Source organism: Drosophila tropicalis, unplaced genomic scaffold, assembly GCF_018151085.1.
Source record: "Drosophila tropicalis isolate 14030-0801.00 unplaced genomic scaffold, ASM1815108v1 contig_463, whole genome shotgun sequence".
NCBI classification, from domain to species: domain Eukaryota; kingdom Metazoa; phylum Arthropoda; class Insecta; order Diptera; family Drosophilidae; genus Drosophila; species Drosophila tropicalis.
The window spans coordinates 1,600,523-1,627,861 of record NW_027172929.1 but is presented as its reverse complement, the minus strand read 5'-3'; the positions used below and the strand labels follow the sequence as shown (position 1 = coordinate 1,627,861).

At 38.0% G+C, this 27,339-nt stretch overlaps 1 protein-coding gene across 1 annotated transcript; it reads left to right on the top strand.

Moving 5' to 3' along the window:
• The first annotated feature begins 19,820 nt into the window (after positions 1-19,820).
• LOC137574663 (tetratricopeptide repeat protein 27) lies at positions 19,821-25,054 on the top strand. The gene is made up of 6 exons (XM_068287048.1): positions 19,821-19,979; positions 20,045-20,400; positions 20,462-20,967; positions 21,032-23,833; positions 23,909-24,659; positions 24,735-25,054. Exons 1-4 carry the CDS (start codon positions 19,916-19,918, stop codon positions 22,503-22,505), a joined length of 2,400 nt encoding a protein of 799 aa, XP_068143149.1. The 5' UTR covers positions 19,821-19,915; the 3' UTR covers positions 22,506-23,833; positions 23,909-24,659; positions 24,735-25,054.
• The last annotated feature ends 2,285 nt before the right edge of the window (positions 25,055-27,339 follow it).

Genomic DNA, 27,339 nt, shown 5'->3' with positions numbered 1-27,339 from the left:
CTTTCAGTTTTTACTCTCCCACTCTCTCCCTCTCTCTCTCGTGGTGTGCTTTTGTGGGTTAGCTTTCAGTTAGGGGTGGTATTAGCCAACTACCCCGCCGCTAGGCAGGGTCCTCTTAAAGGAAAATGCCGTTATTATTTAGCGTCAATCAACGTTAAATGCCCTTCAACATAGGCGCAACAAAAATTTCCATAGGCGCGCACACATTCAAGGACTGTGCGGGCAAGGACAAACGTAAAAGCTCCAAATGGAAAAGCTTACCACTTTGTTCTCCACCCACACAGTGGCACACACACACAGGCAATATTGTTGTGTGCCTTGGCAACGGTGAAGTTCAAGGTTAAAGCTGAAGGATTTTTGTTGTTGTTTCTTTCCTTTATTACTTATTCGTTGTTGCTGTTGTTGTTGTTGTTATGTTTTGCTGTTCGTTGCCTGCCTGTCAATGCCACCCACACAGTCACACGTGGGCACACGTTGTTTCTGTTTTCTTTGCTTCGTTTTTGTTTGTTTGTTTGGTCTCTCTCGCACTCCCGCTCGCTCCCTTTGTATAGGTGTGCGTTTTTCTTTCTTTTTTATTTTTTTGCTTTGCATACTTTGTGGCGCGTGGAGCTGCTTATTGTTTTGCTTATGCTGGACCTTTCTTACGCACCTGCTGCCTGCCTGCCCGCCTGACTTTTGACCTTGAGCTTGTTCGCAGTGAGAAGAATATGGCATGGAATGGAATGTATATATAAGATATATAAGAGTATGCGTGGGCCTACACCTCCGACTGTTGATTACATTGTGCGGCGCGTGACTTTGATTTGATTTTTAAATGATTCTTTTAGCAGCTTGACTTTGTTGACTTTCGTTTCTTCCTCTCGCTGCTTCATCTGCCTGCTGCCCGCCGCCCTTCCCCCTCCTGCCCTCCTCCTTCTCCTCCAGTTAGCTCAATCTTGGTTATTACCCAAGACTTAAAGGTCAACAAAAGGACGATGCTTTGGCGGCTTTTTATCACCCAAACGAGAAGTAGAAAAAAAAGATACTCCTGCTCCTGCTCCCGCTGTTGCTGCTGCGGTGATGGCTGAACATGCCAACAAAGTTATATGCCTTTAATGCAATTAAGCCACGTGTCGTCGTAGTCATAGTCCTCATCGTTGTCGTTGTCGAAGTTTGTTTTATTAACTTGTCTTTCTTGGTATCGAACTGAGGCAGAGACACTGCCAAAGATATTGACAGAGTGAGTGAGTGAGTGAAGTTGGCCGGGGTCTCTTAACTATATTAGCTTTTTGGTGGGATGCAGGACAATTGCCATCTGTGTGAATATATTTGTGAGTGTGGGCGATAAAGTTCAATAATTATAGACGCATATATAACTGTTGATTGAATAAAAATGACTTTGGTTGTTAATAGGTAAAATAAGTGTCGTTTTATTTTATTGCGAAACGCCATAAATTGAATCAATTAGTTATCTAATTTATTTCTTACTTCATTTTTTTCTCTAGAAAATATTTCAATAAACATATTTCTCCATTGAGAGAATCTTTCCATTTCTGATTGAATTAATCCAACAAATTCCCAATCCTTATAATGGCTTAATACATATTTTCGAATAGAGTCCAATTAGGCCCACATTGTAAGCGGTTCCCTGGGTGATTGAATGTGATGCAATGTGCCAATTGGATGCACCCAACTATTAAAGGTCATCCATTGGAATATCATATAGCCAATCATTAGAGTTAACAGATACAAGAGTAGAGATACTCGAAACTCATTGCCACTAATCGATACATGCAATAATGAACACACGATCATCACAATTGTGAATGTATTGCAGGATTCCGAAGTGGCAGTAATTACCAGCTGCAGGAAAATAATAATTTAAATTATGCTTATTGAGCATTGGGGGGTACACATGGACTTACAAATGTATTCCGGTTATAGCATACATGGAGGACCAATAGGGGCAAGGCCAAGTAAATGGTATAAGTGGACATACTCATTATCACACCAAAGGCCACATCCAATTTATTTGAACGGATCAGACTGATCAATAAAACAATGGCAGCGAAAATCTCACCAGAATTGAAATACATTTGGGTTATCATTTGTGGCGTTGGATTATAACGCCAATTGACGAATTGCCATATCATATTATTGATCTCCTGGAGCATATAGCTATTGCATAATGAGCATATTAACATGCCAGAGATGGCATAGAATGCCAAATGATTGGGCACACGACGGGCTCGAGTGGCACAGAGAATGATTAGAGCAATGCCCCAACAGTTCAAGAGCAACATAAACCATAATGAGGGCCACGGATTGAAGGGTATGCACATAAAGGGCAGGAATAGATAACTTGTAAAGGCAATGACCTTGCACCAGCCATGCAAGTGTCGTCTCTTATCCATTACCGGTATCAAATTAGCCGCCACAAAGTAAAACGGTGTCTAGGAATCAATATACAAATCTGTTTATACATCCTATATCATCAGTTGGTCTATCAGGTACTAACCATTACTGTAACAACGCCCACAATTGGCTCTTTCATAGTCGTATAGCCATTGACACTTGACCACCAAATTTTCCACCATTTCCATTCACTACTCTCATTGGCAAGATTGGTAGGCGACATCCTCTTTAAGTCTGACGACATTTGTTTCCTTTTCTTCTTCGTTTTATTGTACGAAACTAAAAGATTTCCCATTATGTACAGAATGAACATAAACAGTATTGATACGGCCCTAAATTTCAACGTATACAAATCGTCATTAATTAAATTTTTCTCCTGAAATATGTCATATTTCCTTGTGACAACAGTAGTCAAATAGAAATAACCCATCAATAGGAATAAAATACTAGACCATAATGTCAGAGCTCGCGCTTTGTAGCCATTAACGCAAAGTGTACAAATTCCCAAGACAAAGTATCTCATCAAATCGCCAAAGATTCCCGATAAACGTAATGTGGCCTCGTATGAGTTTTGAAAGAGACACGTAAGCCCGGTTTCCAAATACTCGGGCAAAAAGAAGATGAGCCCAAAACCTGTATAACCGTAGGTATACGATGAGATGGGTACCAAATCCATAAGCATTTCGAAGTTGGGTAAAAAACTGAAATAAAAACTAACTCAATAGCTCCACTCCTCTTTCCGTCTCACTTTCCCTACATATGTACATATGTACTTACAAGTATTTTGTTAGCATATAAATTAATCCATAGAGTATTAACATTACCAGACATCCCATGAACACAACAAGACCGTTAAGGGGTATCTTGAAATAGCAAAATATGATCTTTAAATAATCAATATGGGCCATAAAAAAATGACAACTTAATGTATTTGTTACAAATTCACACATATCCGTAATATTTGGATTTGTCTTTTCGTTAAAATGACAACGCGTCTGTAAAAAAAAGAAACAGACACACACAAATGCAATTAGAGATGTCTTCAATCTTCGAGGACTTACCGAGTTTCTCATATCCATAAAGGATATGTGACGCGGCCAACGCCTCAATATCGTGCCATTCGACGACTCCATGGAAGGCAATTGAAGCAAGTCGAGTATGAACATAATTCAGATTGATTTGTAGAAATCAAAAAACTATTTCAGGCTTCACCTACTTTATGTAAAATTTAAAAAAATTAATTTGAAATCGGGTCAAAATGTTATTAGTTGAGAACGAATTCTATAAATTTGCAAATTATTTGCAAAGAACAAACAAAATATACAGGTATATAGAATTCTAGATACCTCATAAGTCTACTGATGCCTGATGCATCAACTAGTTTGCAGTTTGTTCAAGTGGACAATGCAAATAGTTTAATCTGTTTGTTGTTGTTGTGGGACCAAGTAAAAATAGTTCAAACTTGGATGCAGAACAATTGACCATGAGAAAAACGAAATCACCTAGCCGGCCGGCCGGTCGGCAACTGTCCGGAATGCCATTAGAGGCGGCTCAAGTGGGACTTGGAACTTGGAAAATGCGATGACAACACCCACACACACACACACATACACTGCGAGAGCAAGAGCAACAGCGCCAACAGAGGCCATGGTCAGGGCCATACACGTCAATCCAATAAGGTGTGCTGAAGAGAAGAAGCTTCATCCTTACTACCCCAGAGCTTTGGGTGCAATGGAAACCCTTGCACTTGAACTTGCGCACGCGGATGTTGCATGTGTCTGCGACTAGTAGTGGGCGTAGGATGGTGGGTTTCAGTTGACCTTCAAAAGGTCGAGCTTTTGCGCCATCGAAGCTTATTTTTAGTAACAAAATAAATGTCTACGACAGAGGAAGAGAGAGAGAGAGAGAGAGAGGGGACATAGTGGTATACATTGCAAAGGTCATTCGTACGAATGGGTTTTACCCCTAACGTTCAAGGTCACTGCTGCAGCTAGCAAATGATAATTAGCACCCCTCCCCACACTTTTCTGTCTCTCTCTCTTTCTCTCTCTCTCTCTCTCTCTACATACGCCCACAAAAATAAATACAAAAAAAAAGGGGATTGCACTCACATTTTGACATTGACGCAAATTGCCGAGGGTCAAGTGCATGGCCAAGAATGAATCAAATTAAATGGGCGGATTTTGGTTGGGCTCGATTCTCAAAAGTTCAACAAATTGAATGGGTGTTTTTTGTGTGTTTGTGTTTGTGTGGGTGTTTCGCCCCAATCAAATTTGAAATATTATTGCATACACATATACATAAATGATTGATATTTCCAATTCCTTCTTTATCAAAGTGAAAGCAGAAACCAAGACTTCAGATTGAGTCAATTGGCCAAGGACCCGCCCACCCACAAGTTGCCAAAGATATAGGCGATTTCATAAATTGGCAAAGTTTTTTGTAACAAAATGGGGAAAAAGGCGAAAATCTTTTTGGATTTTCCCCGTCTGCCCCCTCGCATGCTATTTTTCTTCAGGTTGCCCTAGACAGCAAATCTTCTTATGTGCAACTTTTGCTTTAACCAAACTTTAATCAAACAGAAAAGCTATAAGAAATTATTTTTAATGCAGAAATGCCACAGTGACTTGTTTAAGTCAGTGTACAGGCTAAAGTCAAGAACATTTAGAGAACTTATTATCTTTTAAAATGGAAATTGAAACAAATTTCTCATAAAATTAACTCAGATAAGGTGAAAGAGGCATATATCTTTAAAGCTTTCAAAATTTTGTATAATTTATCAATTTTGACTTTTGAGTTGAAGTTTTCTCTATACTTTTTAAACTTAAGATATTTTCCATTCTTTATTGTGCAGATTTATGGCAATAAGTGTGAGATGGTGAGTGAGATGATGATGATGATGATGAGTACGTCGTTAATATGTACATAAATATTGTGTGTGAGTAAGTCTTCACTTATTTATTATCAAAATGATATGCGAGGCACAATTAAAAAAAGGAAAAGAAAGAAAGAAAACTGATGACGCTAACGCGTGGCACAACCAATCCAAAAAGCGACCAGCCAGGCCATAGACCGACAACAATCATATAGATTGAGATTGAAGGCAGAGATCGGTGTGGTGTATGAGTGTGTGTGTGTGTGTGTGTGTGTGTGTGGACTTGACTGGGCATTGTACTCTCTGATGAAACTCTCTGAAATGTGGAAGCGTCATCATCGTCATCGTCATCGTACTCCTTCTACCCCCCCTCTAACCACTGCCCACTTGAACAAAGCAATCGCGATTATGACGGAAAGAACAACTCATATGAGTCTTACGCCCCTAATTAAGCGGTCAATGTACAGGTTCAAGGGTGTAGATTGATCGCAAAAGAAAAGGTCCTTGTGCGATTAATGTGTTAGGAGCATTATGCAGATGCTTTCTGACATAGAGATGTGAGCGTGATGCGATACCATGACCATCCCTAAAGGGATTCTATCTGTATGTTAGACATGGACGAGGTAAAAGTAATTTTTGAGACTCAGACGAAGGTTCTCTGCTTTCAGAGAGTGTGTCTGTCTCTCATCTCTACTGCACTTTCAGCTTACTTGGCTCTGAGTGTGTCCAAGTTATGGCATTTAATCACTTACGGTTCACTTACTTACTCCAATCTCAATTCAAGGCGAATTCTGAACTCAACTCTCAAGTGCAATGACAAAGAATCTGCGTCGGTGGCAGGGACACGGGATATGTACAAAGGGGGATGCCGCCGGGTGCAGGGATCGGGAAATCTGCATACAAATGGTATGAGAATCTGCAAGTAGACAAAGCTCAGGGTCTGCCAGCTGCCAGTTTTTTTCTTTTCTTGCATTGATCTTTCCTTCTGATTTCTTTTTTTTTTCGTTTTGCCCTCTTCTGTAGAGGAAGCAGCTAATAAGTGCACTGCAAAACGTATATATACAACTATATATATAAAAAAGAAGAAGAATAAAACCAAACACAAGAAACAAAAGAAGAATGAGCAGACGCAAAACAAAAACTAAAGAAGATCGAACAAAATTTGCACTGTCCCCGGAAATATGTTGGCGACGTTGTTAAAAAAAAAAAAAAAATTTGTCCTTGTCTGTGTGGTCAGATGTAGAAGAGTTTTTTTGTTATCTTTGCTCTTCTTGTGCAGAATGCGTGGGTAGAGCGGATGCTCACTCTCGGAATGAACTTAAGTGATCAGGGACCACCCAAAAAATTAATTGGTTTCATTTTGCCTTTGACTGGCTAAGGTTAAGACTTAAAGTAGTTAAACTAACTAAATTATGTTCTTTTTGAACAGATGACAACCATCAAATGATACCCAACATACATATTTAGGCTAAGACAACTGCAACAAGTTGAAATTTCTTAACTGACTGATAACAAATCGATCTAAGAATTCTCCAGTTGTATATTATCGATCGTTTTGCATGACTTAAGAGATATATCCTTACAAAAATAGGGTCTAGACCTATATTCAAGAATTTGCTGTCCCACATCTTTGCACGTATCATCTCGTGCTATCTCCCTCTTACAAATACTCCATCTCCTTCTTTACGAAAATTGCTAGCCTTGGCATAAATATGGAACCATCATCTTTAATATCTTCTCAACTCATCACGTTTACAGAAAGAAACCAAAGAAAAAAAAAAAAATAAAAATAAAGACCAAGAAGAAACAACTCCTTCTTCTTTTATTTTTTGTTGTTGTTGCAACTTCTCTGAATTTCTTGGGCGTGATTTACGGTGACTTTTTTATGAATTATGAAAACAACAACGAAAAATTACGCTGTTTATTTTATATGCGAATCACGTGTACCAATTCAGATTCTTCATCTTTCTTGGCTATCTTTTGTATATACTTCTCTGGTTCCTCTTCTCAATTTAAGGCCCATAATTTGGTTAATTATGTAGAAAAGTGACAAACTAGGTACTTTTGATACCCTTTTTGTAAATGGGCGGGAGACAAAGACAGACATTGAACTCCATTCATATTCATCAGGCTGCTAAATATAGAAATAGATTTGTAAAAACAAAGACTTGATGGGGCCCCCTCTCAGGGTAAGGGGGTTAAGGTGGGGAGCAGACAGCTTGGATGTTTGTTTTATTAAATGAAATAAAAACGAACTCTTATCGGCAAGATAGAGACAGAGAGACACAGAGAGAGAGAGAGAGAGAGAGAGAGTGTATATTGAAATAACAAACATGGTTAGCTACTTTGCAGAGTTGTCAACTCATTGTCATGTTTACCCTGGCTAAGTGGAATGAACGGGAGCTTTCAGTTTGTTGATCTCAAAACGATCTGATCTGAACTGAGTCGACCGATCTCTGACTGTGAAATAATAATAATAATAATAATATATGTATAAACACAATGCGAGGGACAATTGCAGGCAACTTTATCCTTAAATCTAATAAACAACGTATCAAAGATTTATTAAGGTTTTTTTTTTAAGCTGGTATTAAGATCAAGACTCCGATCGATTCTTAAGAGTTTCCAAGTCTTAGAAGGCCAAAGCGAACAGTAAACAAGAACCTAAATGTCGACTTAGCCCAATTCTGATACAATTTTCCAAGGTTTGATAACATTACTCAAACTATTTGAAAGATTTTTAAAGTTATTCGTTTATTTATCAAATCTTTGGTCATTTGATTTTGATTAATTGATTTGAGGAAGTTGCCCGATGTCAACGATGACGACCCTACGAGATAGAAGAAGGCTGCATTTTGTCATTGGAAATTGAAATCAAAATCAAATCGAATCGAAACTTGTGCAAGATCAATATCGGAAGTGTCTATAGTTTATTCACGTCTAACGGTGTATTCACACTCGCACACACACACACACACACACACAGGCATTAATATGAATGGAAAAACGAATCACAATTTGAATATGCGAAGGAAAACTGGTTTCAGGGGCTGTGTCCATGGTTGGTTTTATTTTATTTCACATTTTTTTTGTTTGTCGATTTGTTTTATGCGGGCGACAGTCTTTAAGAAAAAACTTCTAAATGCCCTGACTTTAGTTTGATTTTCCAATTTGTTCGTTTGCGCGCTCCTCTGTTCAAGTTCAAAGCCCAACCCACAAACACACACACACAAAAATCGAAATGAACTAGCAACAACGGCCACAGATAACTCTCAGTTAGCTAAGGTCAGTCTCCGACGACTATTTAACAACGCCCAGATCCAAATATTGACGCTCTAAATAGCCCACAGAGTTGCGTTGAGGTTTAAGTTGTTGAGTGCGGAAAAACCTTCATCAACACCTTGACTTTAATTTTGTGTGTTTCTTTCTTTAAAAAAAATACACACACACACACACACACACACGTACACACAATTTTTTCTTAAAAGAAGTTGAAAGCTTTGTACTAAACTTGACCCAATTTTACTCAACCAACATCCATTGTGTGACCCAAAAAAAAAAAAAAAAAACAAACTAAAACCGACTGCTTCAAGTCTGACCCTGAGTTGGGACTCCTGTTGAGACTTGTTCGAGGTTCCAGTTGAATCAGAGATCGAACAATTGGAAAAAGAAGGACATTCTATGCCATAAAGTTAGATTCAGGGTACATGGTGACCCTGACAATGTGTGTTTCATCCTCAAAGTTCAAGGACTTGAGATCAATTAAGGAATTTTTTGTATTTATTAATCATAGAAAAAGATGATGAAATTGTATACTACAAATTTGTAAGCTACTAAAACAAAAAATTTTGATAGAACTCAGTCTTGATAACAAAAAATGATCATAAGAATACAAAAATAAACGATTTCAAATAATTCAACAAAATAATCCCAATAGCCCCCAATATGAAGTCAAAACTCTAGATTAAAAAAAAACCTCGAAATTTAATTTAATTAAAATTTATAACTTTTTTGGATTGATTTTCAGTGATTCCTTCGTTTTTTTTTTAAGTAAAAGTATTGGAATCTGTGATTAGGAATGCAAATGAAAGTCGTTTGTTCTAATTATTATATTTAATACCCTATTGGGAGAAGACAAAGATTAGTTCTTAGTATCTCTCTCTCTCTCTCTCTCTATCATTAAGTAACTTTAATTGAATACAACATTCTATTTTAAATTGTAAAACTAAACCTAATGAAGCATAATGAAATTAATTTATAGGTACATATGTATTTCGATAATGATTCATGTCTAGATCTAGAAATTATATACATGTAGATGTATGTGTGAGGATCTTTAGTAAACTTTTTGTGAAAACGCATTAAAAGTCAAATGGATTATAAATCTAAATCGTTTGATAGCCATTCAAAGTCTTTCTTTTTTGTTATTTGAATAATTTGTTAATTTGTTGTTACTCTTGTTGTTGTTGTTGTTGCTGCTGCGTTTTTCGTATGTTATTTTTTTTTCGACATTCTGTCTGGCTCAGCAACCGCACACAGTCACTCGTATTCGTACCCGTACTTGTAGTCACCTAACAACTGACAAATGTCTGTCTCAACACAACCTTGATCTTGGCAATATGATAACCCTAACCTTGAACAACGTTTTGTATTTGAATTTTAGTGGTTGTTGTTGTTGTTGTTGTTACTGTAGATATTTGTTTTTTGCTTTTCTTTTTTATTTTATTTTTTAACTTTTTTGTCTGTCTTTTGTGTATACATTTTAATGCCTTTTACGTGGTGTGTGTGTGTGTGTGTTTATATATTTTACTTTTTAGAATACGAAATTGAAAAAAATATTTTCTCGTTCTGCCTGTCTGCGGCTTCAATTAAGCATAAATACATATCTATCCTATGTATGTATGTATAGTCAGCAGAGCACACATTTATTGCTTTTACCCATGAAGAGTTATACATACATACATACATAGATAACATTGATAAGACCAGGTAGAGTCAGAGTCAGATTCAGAGTCAATACATACACAATAACGTGTCAGTGCTTTAACTTCCGCTTGGCCAGAAACTGGAAACTACGAATAGTCATCATCATTATCATTATGAGCATCATGAGCATCTGTTCAACATCAATTCAGCATCATCAAGTTCAGCTCATTAATTAAAAGCACGAGCGAGCCCCCACGGCTGATTATACAAATACACATACATATAAACGTCAATAACTATAGGTATTAATGTACATATGTATGTATGTAGTTTATCAGTTGTATCTGTATTCGATTTCAATAACCAAACTTTAGTTGTTTAGCGCCGTTCGATGTTTTGTCTTTCAACTCGTACACAACAAAGTATCTTTTATTATTCCATTTTATGATAAATGAGCTTAAATTGGATCCCATTTACCGGGGCGGGGTGGGGCGCAACGGTAGCGCTCTCTCGGCAATGTCAAGTTCAAATTGCTTGCCCATGATTCGTTCTTGTTAATAATGCTCGTTAAGTGATTTTGTGTTTATGATGTTTACCCATTTTTTTTTTTTTTTGTTGTTGGGTATATTCACACTCTTAAGAATATACATATGTATCTTTGAGTTTCTCATGAAAATTTCTGAATATTTTTGTTATTCGATTTCAAATTCACTTGTATTTAAGTCTTTTAAAGTGTTTCCCAAGTGTATGTACACTTTTGCAGGGTATAGCATCTTTCGGTGCCTTAAAAATTAGCTCAGCTTGGTTTTTTTTGGGTTTGTTGTTGTATTTCAATATTTGTTTTAAATATACTCTTTTTTTAGCATTTTTGTCTTCTTAAGGTTGTCACGAATTTGGGGTAGAAAAATACTTGAAATAAGATGTTTAAATGAAATATGATTACGAGACTTAAGCACAGTCAATGTGAGATTATGAATGAATCGATGAGAGGAGGCTGAGGATGATGGTGACCCCGACGAGCGGGAAAGAGTATTTGCTTATTTGTGAATTCTTGACTTTCCTTTTCACTTTCAGTTTGTCGAACAGCTCATAATCAGTTTGACTTTGTTTTCTGTTTGTCATGCCGCTGCGTCCTTGACCATAAACCCGAATTTATTATTATTTTTTTGCTTTTCTTTCTTTCCGTTACTTTATTATATTTATTTTAATTTTGAATTTTTTTATTTTGCTGTTTACTTTTTTTTTCTTTTTTAATTGCCAGCAAATTATAGCTTATTGTTGGCTTTTAATTTGTAAATTAGATAAAAAGAAATTATTGCCCAGAGCTGACCATCTCTGACTCCCCTTTTAGTATTCCCCTCTCCTCCTCCTCCTCTTCCTTTCGCACTGACCTTGAGAGGCGGTTTCGAGAATGAACAAAAATAAAAAATAAACCTTAAAATTCTAAATAAATAAAAATGAGAAAGCAATGCAAATAAAAATGGCAAAAAATAAAAAGCAAAGCAAAAGCAAAATAAATGCAAAGTTCGAGTAAATTTTTATGAGAGAAAAACAAAAAAAAAATTAGAGCTGACTTTGGGAATACCCTGTACAATAATCTTCGTACATTGTTAACTGATTCTCACAACGTTTTGTCAATCGATTTGGATGGCGATTGAAGAGACTTTAAGGACGAATTCCAAAATGTTCAACAAATTGGCTAAGAACCTAACATTGATGGACTTAGTGGAAAATGGCAAACAGAAAGTTAGATAAGGCTAGCAGGACCCGCTTCCCGTAATATACCCATTTGGAACCCTGTGAACTCGGCAGGGTATGCAAATTCTTATAAATTCCATTGCTCGATTCTGATTTCAATGCACTTTTCTGCCCACCAACAACAACAACAACAACAACAAGCGCAACAAAATTACTTACGACAAAATACAAACAGAGAAAAAAATATATATATATAAAATAAAAGTCCAGACAATAACAAAACAAAGCAGCGACGCGTCCTTGAATTTACGGACAGGCCGCTAAACTCGTCGCAAACGACGTCGACGACGCAAATAACTCACAAATGCTCCCCATTTCGCCCCTGTCCACCCCCAGTCCCTTGCATCCCGTCACAGTCATCCCCCCCAAAGGGAGAACAGAGAGAGAAAAACAGGGAACAGGGTTAACTGCGGATTGGTGGTCTCTGTAGGCGGGAAGGGGGAGTTCTCTGTGTGTGCTTACAACGTCGCCGATATGTAGCGAAATGCAGAAACAAATTGATATACTGGTGGCAATTTCATTCGCAATCATTATAAATTAAATAAAAAACAAAAAAACAAAAACCCAAAAAGGCAAACAAAATATAAAATAATAATGCAAATTGCTAAGAAAAGCAATTCATTTATTTGATACATAAGTATACAATATACATTACGTACAAAAAAATATAGCAGTAACTGTGTGTGTGTGTGTGTGTGTGGAAAATCTGAAATCGAACTCAATGTGAGGCTAATATTACGAAAATAACCTCCTACAAATTTGCGCTGCTTGACAAATTAGTCATGATACCCTGCTGATGGTTGATAGTGGACGAGGATTTCTCTAAGCCACTGTCAAGTCAAGCCAAGTGAAAATTAGGATTGTGATATTGAGAGTTTGCCTTTTGTTGCCTTTGCTTACATTTAGTTTATTGCACTTTTGGATCTACTATATATAGTACATACATATGTATGTATATTCAATTTGTGCAATTGTTAACGATTTAATTTTGTTTCTCTTTTTCCCCGTTGTGCAAAGTGCAACTTGCAAATTGCAAATGAGCCAAACGAGGTTCAAGGACTGGCATCACCTACCCCGGCCCATGGGCACTTGTAAATTAAGAATTGTCAGCCAAAGAAGCCGGGGACGAATAAAAGAATAAGACAAAAGGAATTTAAAACGAATTTAAGCAAGAGATTTGTACCGACTTTCGTATACCATGCAGCTATTCCATTCGCTGCATTCCACATCTAGTGAAAATGGTATGAGTCGTATAACTTGGTTTATTTGCATTCAATTTTAATGAAATTTAGTGGGCCAAGAGATAATAATAAGAGCTATTTAAGTTCCAAAACTTTGATATGTCATCTATATGGACCACTGGCCCTTGATTGTGATCAAGATTACATATACTTTATGGGCTTGCAAACACTTGGCGACTTTAATATCTCACTTTGCCCTTTAAGTGCCTGGTATGTACGTACATACAGACATATATGAAAGGGGGGAGATTGAGGATTGAGGACAGAATGAAATGAAGTTATACAACATACATACCCAACATACTCTTATCCAAACAGGGGTATAGAGCAAAGGGAAGATTGAGTAAAATGTGTATCAAGAAAGTGGCAAGGGTATAGAAAATTCGGGTCATTTCCTTTTGGGCCGAAATTCGTTGGATATATGTACATATTTATTCTTCATGTTGCTTTTTGTTTTTGGGAGGGAAAATTTGCATTTAACGCTCTAGTTAAATGATTGATGTAACCCATGCAAACCCTGGACCCTGGGATCTTTAATCTATATAATTGAATCATTTTATGTTTCCAAAGTGCACGTTTTATTATTATTTTACATGTGGCAAAGAATTTGTTCTGTTTCTTATTGTATGTGTGTGTGTGTGTTGAAATGGAAAAGCTGTTCCAGTTGTTATTGTTGTCGTTGTGGTTTTTTTTTTTGTTGTTGTTAATTTTTTGCTTTTAGTTTTTAGTTTTTGTATATTTCTCACACAAATATTAGACACGTGTGCGTCTCGAATTGATTAATTCAATAATAGAGAATTCTCTAGTGTTGTTGTTGTTGTTGTTGCTAGGCAAAGAACAAGTTGGCGGGGCACACGCCAAATGCAAAAACAAAAACAAGAAACAGGAATCAAGCGAAACGCACATAAAACACAACACCAACACCAACAACACCAACAACAAATGAGCAATATTAATAAACAATAATTGCTCAAGGTCAAGCTGCGAAATTTTGTGTGCCTTTAGAACAAAAACAACACTAAAATAATGTGAAATAACAGCAATAAAACGAATCCGCATCCAAATACAATGGAGCCGATATCGTGATACCCTGCAATAAGTAACACCTTGAATGGAGCTAGCAGAGGAGAGAACTATCCGCCCTACCCACCTATGCACCACCTCATAAAGTACAGGGTATTGACCCTGAAACAGGGATTTGTTTTCATGATGGGCTTGGCCATTATTTGTACTATTTAATGGATATTATTATGACATATATTTTAGATTGTTTTGCCACAAGTGTGAAATTTTAACAAATACAACAAAATGACTCTTCCATGAACATTAACAAAAGTTAATGAATAAATTTTTTAGTTAGCTAATCTAATATTGATTGAAAATCTGGAAAGGTTTGCCAGGTTTTAACTATGACTTTAGCTGAACAGGCGAAAGGAGAGAGCCATTGTGTTGAAATGGTATATCGCTTATATAAGAAAGTCTTTGAGAGTGAGCAAGATAGCCTATATTTAAATGGCAGGATACGATATAGATGGTTCTCCCTTTGTTGTATATTTGGATTGTGAACGAATTTGATTTCAATTTCTACGAATCTCAGATGCCAAATAAACCAATCCACAAGACTGTGGTGTGGATTAAATAATATAAACAATAATTAAGTAGAACCCGTCGATTGGACTAGAAGAACCTTCTGTGATTTTGATTTCAAATCGATCTCGATTTCAAAGTATCTCAAGTTACGCCGATGCCCAAAGATTGTTTGTTTGTTTTGTATGATGTCACTTGAGATTCAGACGTAGTCAGCGCCTTTTTCTAAGCAGCTGACAATTGCGCACTATTCTATGTATATATAGCTTTTATATCTCTCATATTCCATTCCCTAACGACTCTGGGTAGTCAATCCTCTCATGGTCACAATGCAAAAACTATTTTCGAACTACAATGTTTAGAAATCGCACATCTTTTGTGGTGTTTTTTTTGCCTACTTTTTTGTTCTCAGTAAGTATTTCGATGGATGGTTGGATGGATGGATGGATGGTTGAATGAGTATGAGTCTGAGTATTATAGCTGACTGACTGAACGATCAAATTTTGGGTTGAAATTCTGATTTTTGTTGCTTGGCGCGATATTTGATAGGAGGGAGAGAGAGAGGAGTCAAGAGAGAGAAAAGGGGCGGAGAGGTTAGATGAGATGAGAGCAATGCTTGAGATAGAGAGACAGAGAGAGAGAGACAAGAGAAGGTGAAGATAAAGGTAGAGAAGGCAGGTGAAACATGTTTCAAGGTCAGCAGCGTCTCTTTATTATTATTATATTTTTTTTCTTTTTTTTTTTTTTGTGAATAATTAAGTGCGAAATAAATTAATTTCGGTAGAACTTTTTAGCATGCGTTTTGCGCGATATTTAGTCGCACTTTACGTCTGTGTGTGTGTGTGTGTGTGTATACATTTGTTATGATATTTATTAAATGCTCAAATGTCAAAATTCTAATAGGCAAGCCAAGGTCGGTATTAAGTTGGCAGTTAATAATTAAATTTGTGCGTGGGCCCCGAAACTCAGTTCAGTTCTTGGGGGGCCAATCTACAACCGACTAACCGAAATTTGTATGCTCTATCAGCTAATGATAACGTATACGCACCGTGTGACAGCTAAACAAATTACATTCCATCAATTCAACTTTCAACAAACGAATCTGCCAATTCGCATTGAAATTTGTCTAAATTTGCTATTCATTTGAATCATTTATCCAAAAACTTGTTAAAAGGTTTCTAATAATTAGGAACTCAAGTGATTTTGCAGTAAGGACTAGTTGGAAGTTGGTTAAGCTCGTGTTAAGTTAATATTTGGCAACGAAAACTTGACATTTAAGTCGTCCTCTTCAATCATAACTTGGCTCAATGACTGTTTTGTGGCAAGATCATTTATTGGATCATGCGATTCCCTTTCATTTGTAGGCAAAAGACACGTGAACGAATTTTTAAATTAACTTTAATCAACTTAAGTTAATTTTTAGTTGTTTTTTTTTTAATAATTACTTTTAAGCGAAAGCGAAAATGAAATTGAAACTGTCAGAGACAGAGAGCACAATACAACAACTGCCACAAAGTGGAATGCAACAAGCTGTGCGACTTCAGAGCATGATTGTGGGGCAACAAGAAGAGGGGGCGGCGGTCGGGTGGGTTAACTGCTACTTACAACAATGTTGCAGACATTGTGGGGTGTACAGTGAGTGAGTAAGAAGGGTGCAGGGGGAGAGGAGCGCTGCCCGGTTGGCATTCGTGAAAGTTGCGGCGGTCCGTGAAAGTGAAAATGAAAATGTTGCGCCGGCGCCGTTGCCGTTGCCGTTGCCGCGTTGCCAATGTTCCACTGACACCAATTTCAGCTCTGGGACAAGAAGAAAGAAAATAAAACAGACACAGAAATAGAGATGCATGCATGGAGAGAGAAAGAGAGAGATAGAGAGAGAGAGAAAGAGCGATTTAAAATCAGAAAAATTAAATTCAAATTTCAATATTTTCACAACTGGCAACTGTGCAATGATTAAATAAATTATATTTATTTGCATTTATTGTTTATTGCAAACAACAACACATCAAAATTTGTACAGATAAAACCTGTACGACCTTGAAATTGCTTGAAAACACTCACACACACACACTCAAACATTAAGTAAATGAATTGCAATGCAAAAAAGAATCTAAAATTTAAAAAAAAAAAAAAAAAGTCACCACCAAAAATAATAGGAATCTAAAAATTAAACAATAAAATAAAAAAAATAAGAGAAGTGAGCAGGCAAAACAGAAAACAACAGATATAAATAAATAGAAACAACTGTTTTTTTGTTTAGAATTTAAAATTAATTTAATAAAGAAATAAAACAAATGGCATGCATGTAGAAAAAACAAGTTGAGGGAGAGTTTTTAGCCAAAAAGTCGTCGCAATGGAAAGTTTTTTTATTTTTAAAACATAATTTGTATATTAAAACTCGATGGAATACTTGAATTTGATTTAATTTCCTTAAATTTCTCAGTTAGCTTAATGAATTTTCCAATTTTCATTTGGCCATTTAAATGGATTTTTGTCAATCAGGTTTCGAAGTCTAAAGACAATAGACTTTAATTCATTTATTTTTATTTTTTTTGTTGTTGTTGTTGGTTTCAATTGTTGAGAGAAAAATACTTGTAGAATAATTGAATTACGCATTTTGCATTATTCATTGCTGACGTTGATTTTCCTTTTTCTTTTCCTATTGCATTTCCATAGCAGCTGCCAGTTTTGGGTCACGATGACGTTCATTTCGTATATCTATCTATATGTATTAGCCGATTCACATACATGCATATAAGATATATATGTATATATGTACATACATATATACAATCATACAGAAGCCGCGTGCCGGCTCCATGCAACCCGGCATGCCAGAAACATCAACACAGACAGTGACTGAATGGCTCTAAGAATGGGGAGAGGGGGGCATCGGTGTGCTGGTGCAAGGGGAGCAGGGGGTGTGTGTGAGGGAGAGGGAGCCACGAGACCCCCAACAACATTCATTATTTTTGTGATGATTAAGCCAAACAAAACGCAGTGAGAGTAAAACAACCGCAAAATATGAATGCAAAGAGTCAAAGAAAGAGTGCAAGAGAGAAAAGATAAAGCTTTTAAGCTCTTACAGCTCTGTGGTGAATATACAATTTAAGAGAAAATGTTCAATTTCAAATGGAAAACCGTTAAAACGAAAGCTCTGTCAAAATTTGATCTAGCAAAATCAAGTGACAAAAGTAGAAATGTGAAAAATTGTTATGGAAAATCAATTGATTTGCCATATCAAAAGCTTACTCACAATTCAAAAACACTTTTAGAAATAAAACAACTATTCAATACTAGTATGGAGATCTTCTTTTCATTAGTTTCAATTTGATTGATGAGATTAATATCAGCAGAAATCATAGACTTCTTTTTGATCGATGTGAAACTGGACCATAAAAAAAACTATTCATTTTATTCAAACAACAAGTAAATTAAAGACATTGACTTACATTACTTAAAGGTAAACAAAAATTTGTGGCTTATATCTAAAGGGCAGGACCCAGTGGAAGGCTTCTTTCCAGGCACAACTGGTATTGAGACTATTATCTAACAGGATAGAGGCCATTTGGTTGGACACAAAATAATGGAATTTTTTCATAATTTATAAAGTAGTGTAGTTTATGTTATGACTCATTTGATATCCATGAACGGGAGTGGAGTGTATGTACTTTCATAATCTTCGGAAAACCCATTAGTTATTGCCCTTGGTAACTTAAATAACATTCAGTGGAAATAGTTTTTATGTTCGTTTTTTTTTTCGTTTTATGTTTTTTTAGTTCCTAATTGAAACTTGTGCAATATGTACAGAAGTATGATAACCGAGTCCCTTGAGATATATACATAGCTCTTAGAAATTGAATAGAGGAATTTGTTGTTGTTGTTGTTGTCTACATAGCCTTGAACCTAAATAGAATCTATAGGAGAGATAATAAGCCAAACGAAGAACCACAGATAAGCATCACCATCATCATCTGAAACAAGAGATTCATAGAATTGAGTTATACGAAAATCAAACAATAATAGAATTATCAAATTTCCCCGCCCCCTCCCTTTACATACACGTTGTGTGTGTGTGTGTGTGTGTGTGCGTGTCTGTCTGTCTGTCGGTGAGTCTGTGTGTGTATCTGTAAGATACGATTTCTTTTGTTTTCTTTCATTAGACTGTACTGCACACACACACACACTCACTCACTGGCCCTGCCCCTCCCCTATTCAGCCCCAAGCTTCTGCGTTCGTTCGTCTGTTCGTTCTGCTCAATATCGACCTTGACCGTGAAATTTAAATTTAGAAGCTACAATAACAACAACAACAACGACGACGACAACACGACTACGACGTAAAAAATATCCCCAAGTCAATGAGTGCAAGTGTAGACCAAGCGATACCCTATAACTAAAACTCTTCTGACGCACGGACAGATAAGAAAACAAAGAACCAGAAACACTTCACTTCAATATACCCTGCATTAGCCATTTGGTTACAGGGTATTATAGAGCACAAAAGAGCATTTTCTTTGTGTGCTTCTGTGTCTGAGCAATTGCACTTGAGGGCGCCATGGGTACTCCCTCTATACCCGGTGAGTATCCCTCGAATTATCCTCCCCCCCTCCCCGCCGGTGTTCGTTAACACAAATTTTCATGAGACCGCTGCATGTAACTTATGTAAATTTTTATAGACGGGATGGGATGGGATGGTGAAATCATTTGTGTACAATTTTTTGGCCAGACAAATTAATTGAAATTTGAACTTGCATTGCGGCGCCGTCTAGTATGGTCGAGAAATATTATGCAAAACGGCTTCTAATTATATCAAAAAGCAACAAAACGATTAACAAAACAACAAGTAATTTAATTTTAATAGTTATTTTTGAATTTTGCGCGCAAAGCGAGATGCAGCTGAGTTGCTTTAGTGTTGATTAACAAACGAACAGTCCACCACCTCCACAAAGAACAGTGTTGGATTCCAGCGCAAAGAACAGCCGCCAAACTATCGATAATACCGGTTGCCAGTTATCGATAACAATGCAAATAAAAAAAACATATGGTAAACAATTGCTGTTGTTGTTGTTGTTTTAGCACGTGTAGCGCCGAAGGGGAGGAATTTTTAAAACGTTTTTATCATATTATATGTCAGGATGTTAGATGATATATTTAGTGAACAATTTATATGCAATTTCAATGATCAATCGAATTTATTCGGTGAGTTTAAGTTAATAAATAATAATTCAAATATTTATAACTTCTAACACATACATACATTCCAGATGACAATGGTCAACTGCAGCAACTATGGAATCGTCCAGAACTGTGGAAAGTCACAGATTTGGAAGTGTTAATTGAACGTTGGTTAAACCAAAAGGATGCCACCGAATCGCAGCAAATGTTAAGTGATGCTCTTCAGTTGATTTTTGCCTTTGTGCAAAATAATTTTTGTGGTCCCTTTGACCAGATACCGGCATGTCAAAATATGTTGTCGAAATTGCCATTAAAGGCATACGATCCCTTAGAGCAACTGAAAGCCAGCGGCGAGGAGCTGAATCCGAATGTCAAGACTGGTGAATTTTTGGTCATTGCCAGAGAAATCTTAAAGATTCTTATTGAAGCTCATCCCAGTTCAAGAGTATGCCCCCTCCCATATTAATTATGTTTAAATAAAGATTAACTAGTTATGCTTCTTACAGATTCTCAACTGGTGGCAATTGCGTGTTATTTGCCTGCAGCAGCACATTCTTGATGACCTGGCTGGATCCCTATATGAGCAATTCAAATCAATTGCTAGCACTCTAAAGACACAGATAAATAGTTTTACCAGCTCGGAGTTGCAATCATTGCTGTATTTAGAACTGGCCAATGGCTATTTGCAATTCCATCGTTCCAATATCGCCTCCGATATTCTAGATGAAATGTGTGCCCATCTTCAGGTGGAATTGAAAGTGGAGGGTTTACTTGGAGTGCGAACGAAATTTCAGCAAAAGCCTTTACCCCAACTCTGTTTGAAGGTGGTGCAGCTGGCAGATGGAGAGCCAACACTGCCGCTAGCTGTCACTACCAATGCCAAGACAATGCTACCCAAATTGCTATTACTAGAGGATGACACACGATTGGAGCGCATTCGATTTATTGAGCCCAAAGACAATGATGTGATGACTCTGCCGAGTATATTGCAGGCTCTAGTCTTAGCCAAAGTGTAAGTTAAGCTGAACTTATAAATAGGCTAACAAGCCACTGAAATGTCCTTTGGTAATTCACAGAAAACAATTGAAACGTTCCCAGCCCAAGGATCGTTTGGCTGATGAGCAATTGGAGCCGTATACACAAACGCTTCTATATCAAGAGCATGGCCCGTTGCAAGTGCGTCAGGCTGCTTTGCTTTTGAATTGCCACCAAGAGGCCAATCAACGACGCACAGTGGAACGTAGCTGGAAACAGTGCGAGGAGTGCGTGAAACTATTAGATGCCAATGAAGAGCAACATTCCCTGAGATCGAGACTATCGTATGGATTTGGTTCCTTCTTGCAGCCCAAGTGGCATGTGCAGCTGCAACTTGTTGAATTGCTGCGCTCCTTGGGCATGACCAAGAGTGCGCTCGATATTTGCTTGCAAATACAAGCCTGGTCCGAAGTTATTGACTGCTACACGAGTCTAGAGTTGCGCCACAAAGCTGCTGAAATCATACGACAAGAGTTGGAAAAGAAACCAACTGCTTTGCTCTATTGCTTGCTGGGCGATGCCATTGATGATCCCCAGTGCTATGAGCAGGCCTGGCAGCATTCGAAGCAAACCTCAGGCAAGGCTCAGGCATATTGGGGTAATTACTTCTATAGACGAGCCGAATATGCCCAGGCCATGGAGCACTATGAAATCTCTCTGGAGATAAATGTACTACAAGAGCCAATACTTTTGCGCTGTGGTTACTCGGCCATTCAGTTGGAGAAATGGGAATCGGCTGTAAAGTATTATCTAGCCTATACACATTTGGAACCGAACGGATTCGAGTCGTGGAACAATTTAGCAAAGGCTTTAATCAATTTGGGAGACAAGCAGCGGGCCTATCGTGTCTTGGGGGAGTCTCTCAAATGCAACTATAGCAACTGGAAGGTCTGGGAGAATTATATGTTAGTTTCGGTGGATACCGCACACTGGGAAGATGCCATGCGTTCGTATCAACGTCTGAATGAACTCAAGCAACATTATCTGGACCAGGAAGTTCTCACAAGAATCGTCTATGGCATTGCCAAGCAGCTCCAGGACGAGAAGGAGGCTGGAGTGTCATCAAGTCCTACACTTTTGAAGCGAATCGTTCAGCTGTTAGCTCAGCAGAGCATACAGCATGGCAATGAACCTCTTGTTTGGGAATTATCTGCACTGGTAGCTTCTACGCCACTGAAAAAGGCCGAGCGTTTGGTGAAATCTTACCGGGCCTATACAGCCAAACATTTGTCGTGGGAAACCAAATCCGAGCATTCGCTAAAGGCTTTAAATCTTTGCCTGGAGGTCACACATCTCTCGCGCGCTGCCATAGAAGAGCATGCCGAGGATGAGAGCGAGGTGATGATTACATCGCAGCTGAATTCTGCAAGACTGGCTGCCACATCATGTCTGAGTGCCTTAAAACGGGCTATCAATGTGGAGGCTACGGCCGAACAGCAAGATTTAGTGCAGCAAGTGGAAAAACAAATCGCAGAGCTTACCCAGGTGGTGCAGGAGCGCATGAAGAGGACGTAACGTAATCGAAAAATCGAATTCAAATCACATTTCTGGTCTGTCTCTCTCGCTCTGATCGTGATTATAGACTGTTTTATTTCGTGATGATCATCGCTAAGCGAACAAGGAGAACTTCAACTATTGTACAAATAATCATCTCCACTGGAGGATTCTGTTAGCTACCATTCCAAATGGTAAAACTTGAAAACTTTGCCCACTTGGCCGAGTTAATTGGCCCCTTGCAAACTCTGCATTTGATATAAAAAACATCAAGCTCACAAGTAACAATAAATTTGTATAAATTTTATTAACAATTTCACATTATTCAAAAGCAGATAGTATAATAAACAAGTTAATATATAATGGTCATTATTTGTTAGCCTCTGTCACGTCCATCTTTATTTTGCGAACCGAGATCTGAAAGAGAAACATGTTTGTTATATTATATCACATATTACATTAGTTTTTCATGTTTGTGTACTTTTTTTGTTCTATAATTCTTCAATTTAAGATACATTGTTTTCTGTTAAGATCGGTCTGTGACCGGCAGAGATCCTCTTCTATTCGCACTGCTTTAAAGACCATTCGAGGATTTCAATAAGTTTACTCATTGACAAGGACTTCGATCTGGTCAACGGACATCCCGATCGGACATCCCAGGACCTCTACAAATTGGCATCAAGAAAAGTTGGGGTCGTCTACGGGTGCAGGTTACAAAAATGATGGAAAATGTCCTTTTTCTCAACATTTCGAAGGACATTCCAGGACCTCCTCACATCAGTCGATGCGGACGAACAAGGACTTCCATCATGCCAAAGGACATCCAGAACGTTTACAAAATGACCGAGTTATGAGCACTTTTCCGTTTTTTGGACTTGGGACTTTTTTCCAAGTCCCAAATTTAACCAAGTGGCGAAAAATATGGGAAAAATCACGAAATCCTTGATATCTCGGCTCTCCGCAGGACTACCGAGATGTCCTTTGCACCGAAGATAGTCCTTGCTTATTAAAGTTTTATGGCATCACTATTGTCCTGATCCTTCAAAGGACTCGCGAGTTATAGGCTATTTTTGTTCAAACAGAAAAGTCCTTTTATCTTCGCTTCTGGAAGGACATTCCAGGATCTCTTTGTGTCAGTTGAAGCGGATCATCAAGGACTACCATCTGACCAAAGGACATCCGGATCGTCCTTGAAGCAGCTGAGTTATAAGGACATTTATGGATTTTTTGCGACTTTTTGGCCATTTTTCTGACTCTCCCCCTTACAAAAAATCGAGCAACATTTTTGGCAGGATATTGAAAATCCTTGATTGCAGATCGGTAGTGCTGATCCTGGAGGACCAAGAAAGGTACGTCCTGTCAAAATCGGTCAATGTCCTGCCGAGATATGGCCTCGAGAAAATTATCCTTTTTTCGTTTTTTAGCTCTAAAACTCGCAAATCCTGCCGCAGGACGAAAGGACATGGTTCCCTAGGATGTTCTTGATGATCTCTACAGATTGGCATCCAAAAAAGTTGGTGTCGTCTAAGGATGCTGGTTACAAAAATGATGGAAAATACCCTTTTTCTCAACATTTCGAAGGACATTCCAGGACCTCCTCACATCAGTCGATGCGGACGAACAAGGACTTCCATCATGCCAAAGGATATCCAGAACGTTTACAAAATGACCGAGTTATGAGCACTTTTCCGTTTTTTGGACTTGGGACTTTTTTTCCAAGTCCCAAATTTAACCAAGTGGCGAAAAATATGGGAAAAATCACGAAATCCTTGATATCTCGGCTCTCCGCAGGACTACCGAGATGTCCTTTGCACCGAAGATAGTCCTTGCTTATTAAAGTTTTATGGCATCACTTTCGTCCTGATCCTTCAAAGGACTCGCGAGTTATAGGCTATTTTTGTTCAAACAGAAAAGTCCTTTTATCTTCGCTTCTGGAAGGACATTCCAGGATCTCTTTGTGTCAGTTGAAGCGGATCATCAAGGACTACCATCTGACCAAAGGACATCCGGATCGTCCTTGAAGCAGCTGAGTTATAAGGACATTTATGGATTTTTGCGACTTTTTGGCCATTTTTCTGACTCTCCCCCTTACAAAAAATCGAGCAACATTTTTGGCAGGATATTGAAAATCTTTGAATGCAGATCGGTAGTCCTGATTCTGGAGGACCAAAAAAGGTATGTCCTGTTGAAATCGGTCAATGTCCTGCCGAGATATGGCCTCGAGAAAATTATCCTTTTTTCGTTTTTTAGCTCTAAAACTCGCAAATCCTGCCGCAGGACGAAAGGACATGGTTCCCTAGTATGTCCTTGATGATCTCTACAGATTGGCATCAAAAAAAGTTGGGGTCGTCTAAGGATGCAGGTTACAAAAACGGTCGAAAAAGTCCTTTTTCGTCAGCATTTCGAAGGACATTCCAGGACCTCCTATTATCAGTCGATGCAGACGAACAAGGACTTCCACCTGTCCAAAGGACATCCCGATTATCCTTAAAATAGCCGAGTTATAAGTAGTTTTGTAGTTTTTGAACTTGTCATTTTTACCTTATATAAATAAAAAATAATGTTGCCTACTTTTGGGGTGAATAATATGAATTTTTAAAAAAGTGTTGCCTACTTATTTGGGTTAAAAAAAAGGAATGTTTAAAATATCGAGTATCCTTTAAAGGATCAGGACAAAAGTGGTGTCAATCGAATCCTTTTATCAAGGACAATAATCTGTGTGAAGGACATCCCAGAAGTCCTGCCAGGAGCTGAGATATTAAGGATTTTATGTTTTTTGATTTTATTGCATACTTTAAGGCGTTTGAGCTTGTGGGGTGTCAAAATTAAAATCTGTTGCATACTTTTAGGCGTTTGAGCGTGTTGCGGATACCACAAGCCGAAACGCCTAAAAGTATGCAACAGATTTTCATTTTGGGACCCCACAAGCTCAAGCGCCTAAAAGTATGCAACACAAATTTATTTCGGCGCCCTACAAGCCCAAACGCCTAAAAGTATGCAACACAAATTTATTTCGGCTCCCTACAAGCCCAAACGCCTAAAAGTAGGCAACAGATTTTAATTAAGGTTCCCTACAAGGCCAAACGCCTTGAAGTATGCAACAAAATCAGAAAAACATAAAATCCTTAATATCTCAGCTCCTGGCAGGACTTTCAGGATGTCCTTCGCACAGATTATTGTCCTTGATAAAAGGATTCGATTGACACCACTTTTGTCCTGATCCTTTAAAGGATACTCGATATTTTAAACATTCCTTTTTTTAACCCAAATAAGTAGGCAACACTTTTTTAAAAATTCATATTATTCACCCCAAAAGTAGGCAACATTATTTTTTATTTATATAAGGTAAAAATGACAAGTTCAAAAACTACAAAACTGCTTATAACTCGGCTATTTTAAGGATAATCGGGATGTCCTTTGGACAGGTGGAAGTCCTTGTTCGTCTGCATCGACTGATAATAGGAGGTCCTGGAATGTCCTTCGAAATGCTGACGAAAAAGGACTTTTTCGACCGTTTTTGTAACCTGCATCCTTAGACGACCCCAACTTTTTTGATGCCAATCTGTAGAGATCATCAAGGACATACTAGGGAACCATGTCCTTTCGTCCTGCGGCAGGATTTGCGAGTTTTAGAGCTAAAAAACGAAAAAAGGATAATTTTCTCGAGGCCATATCTCGGCAGGACATTGACCGATTTCAACAGGACATACCTTTTTTGGTCCTCCAGAATCAGGACTACCGATCTGCATTCAAAGATTTTCAATATCCTGCCAAAAATGTTGCTCGATTTTTTGTAAGGGGGAGAGTCAGAAAAATGGCCAAAAAGTCGCAAAAAATCCATAAATGTCCTTATAACTCAGCTGCTTCAAGGACGATCCGGATGTCCTTTGGTCAGATGGTAGTCCTTGATGATCCGCTTCAACTGACACAAAGAGATCCTGGAATGTCCTTCCAGAAGCGAAGATAAAAGGACTTTTCTGTTTGAACAAAAATAGCCTATAACTCGCGAGTCCTTTGAAGGATCAGGACGAAAGTGATGCCATAAAACTTTAATAAGCAAGGACTATCTTCGGTGCAAAGGACATCTCGGTAGTCCTGCGGAGAGCCGAGATATCAAGGATTTCGTGATTTTTCCCATATTTTTCGCCACTTGGTTCAATTTGGGACTTGGAAAAAAGTCCCAAGTCCAAAAAACGGAAAAGTGCTCATAACTCGGTCATTTTGTAAACGTTCTGGATATCCTTTGGCATGATGAAAGTCCTTGTTCGTCCGGATCTTCTGATGTCAGGAGGTCCTGGAATGTCCTTCGAAATGTTGAGAAAAAGAACATTTTCCATGATTTTTGTAACCTGCATCCTTAGACGACCCCAACTTTTTTTGATGCCAATCTGTAGAGATCATCAAGGACATCCTAGGGAACCATGTCCTTTCGTCCTGCGGCAGGATTTGCGAGTTTCAGAGCTAAAAAACGAAAAAAGGATAATTTTCTCGAGCCCATATTTCAGCAGGACATTGACCGATTTTGACAGGACGTACCTTTCTTGGTCCTGCAGGATCAGCACTACCGATCTGCAATCAAGGATTTTCAATATCCTGCCAAAAATGTTGCTCGATTTTTTGTAAGGGGGAGAGTCAGAAAAATGGCCAAAAAGTCGCAAAAAATCCATAAATGTCCTTATAACTCAGCTGCTTCAAGGACGATCCGGATGTTCTTTGGTCAGATGGTAGTCCTTGATGATCCGCTTCAACTGACACAAAGAGATCCTGGAATGTCCTTCCAGAAGCGGAGATAAAAGGACTTTTCTGTTTAAACAAAAATAGCATATAACTCGCGAGTCCTTTGAAGGATCAGGAC

What these genes read in the sequence shown, in the direction of transcription:
- LOC137574663 (XM_068287048.1), top strand. Translation starts at nt 19,916, where the DNA reads ATGTTAGATGATATATTTAGTGAACAATTTATATGCAATTTCAATGAT. An exon ending in TGATCAATCGAATTTATTCG is followed by an intron (nt 19,980 to 20,044) that starts GTGAGTTTAAGT and finishes CATACATTCCAG; the next exon opens with ATGACAATGGTCAACTGCAG. An exon ending in GCTCTAGTCTTAGCCAAAGT is followed by an intron (nt 20,968 to 21,031) that starts GTAAGTTAAGCT and finishes GGTAATTCACAG; the next exon opens with AAAACAATTGAAACGTTCCC.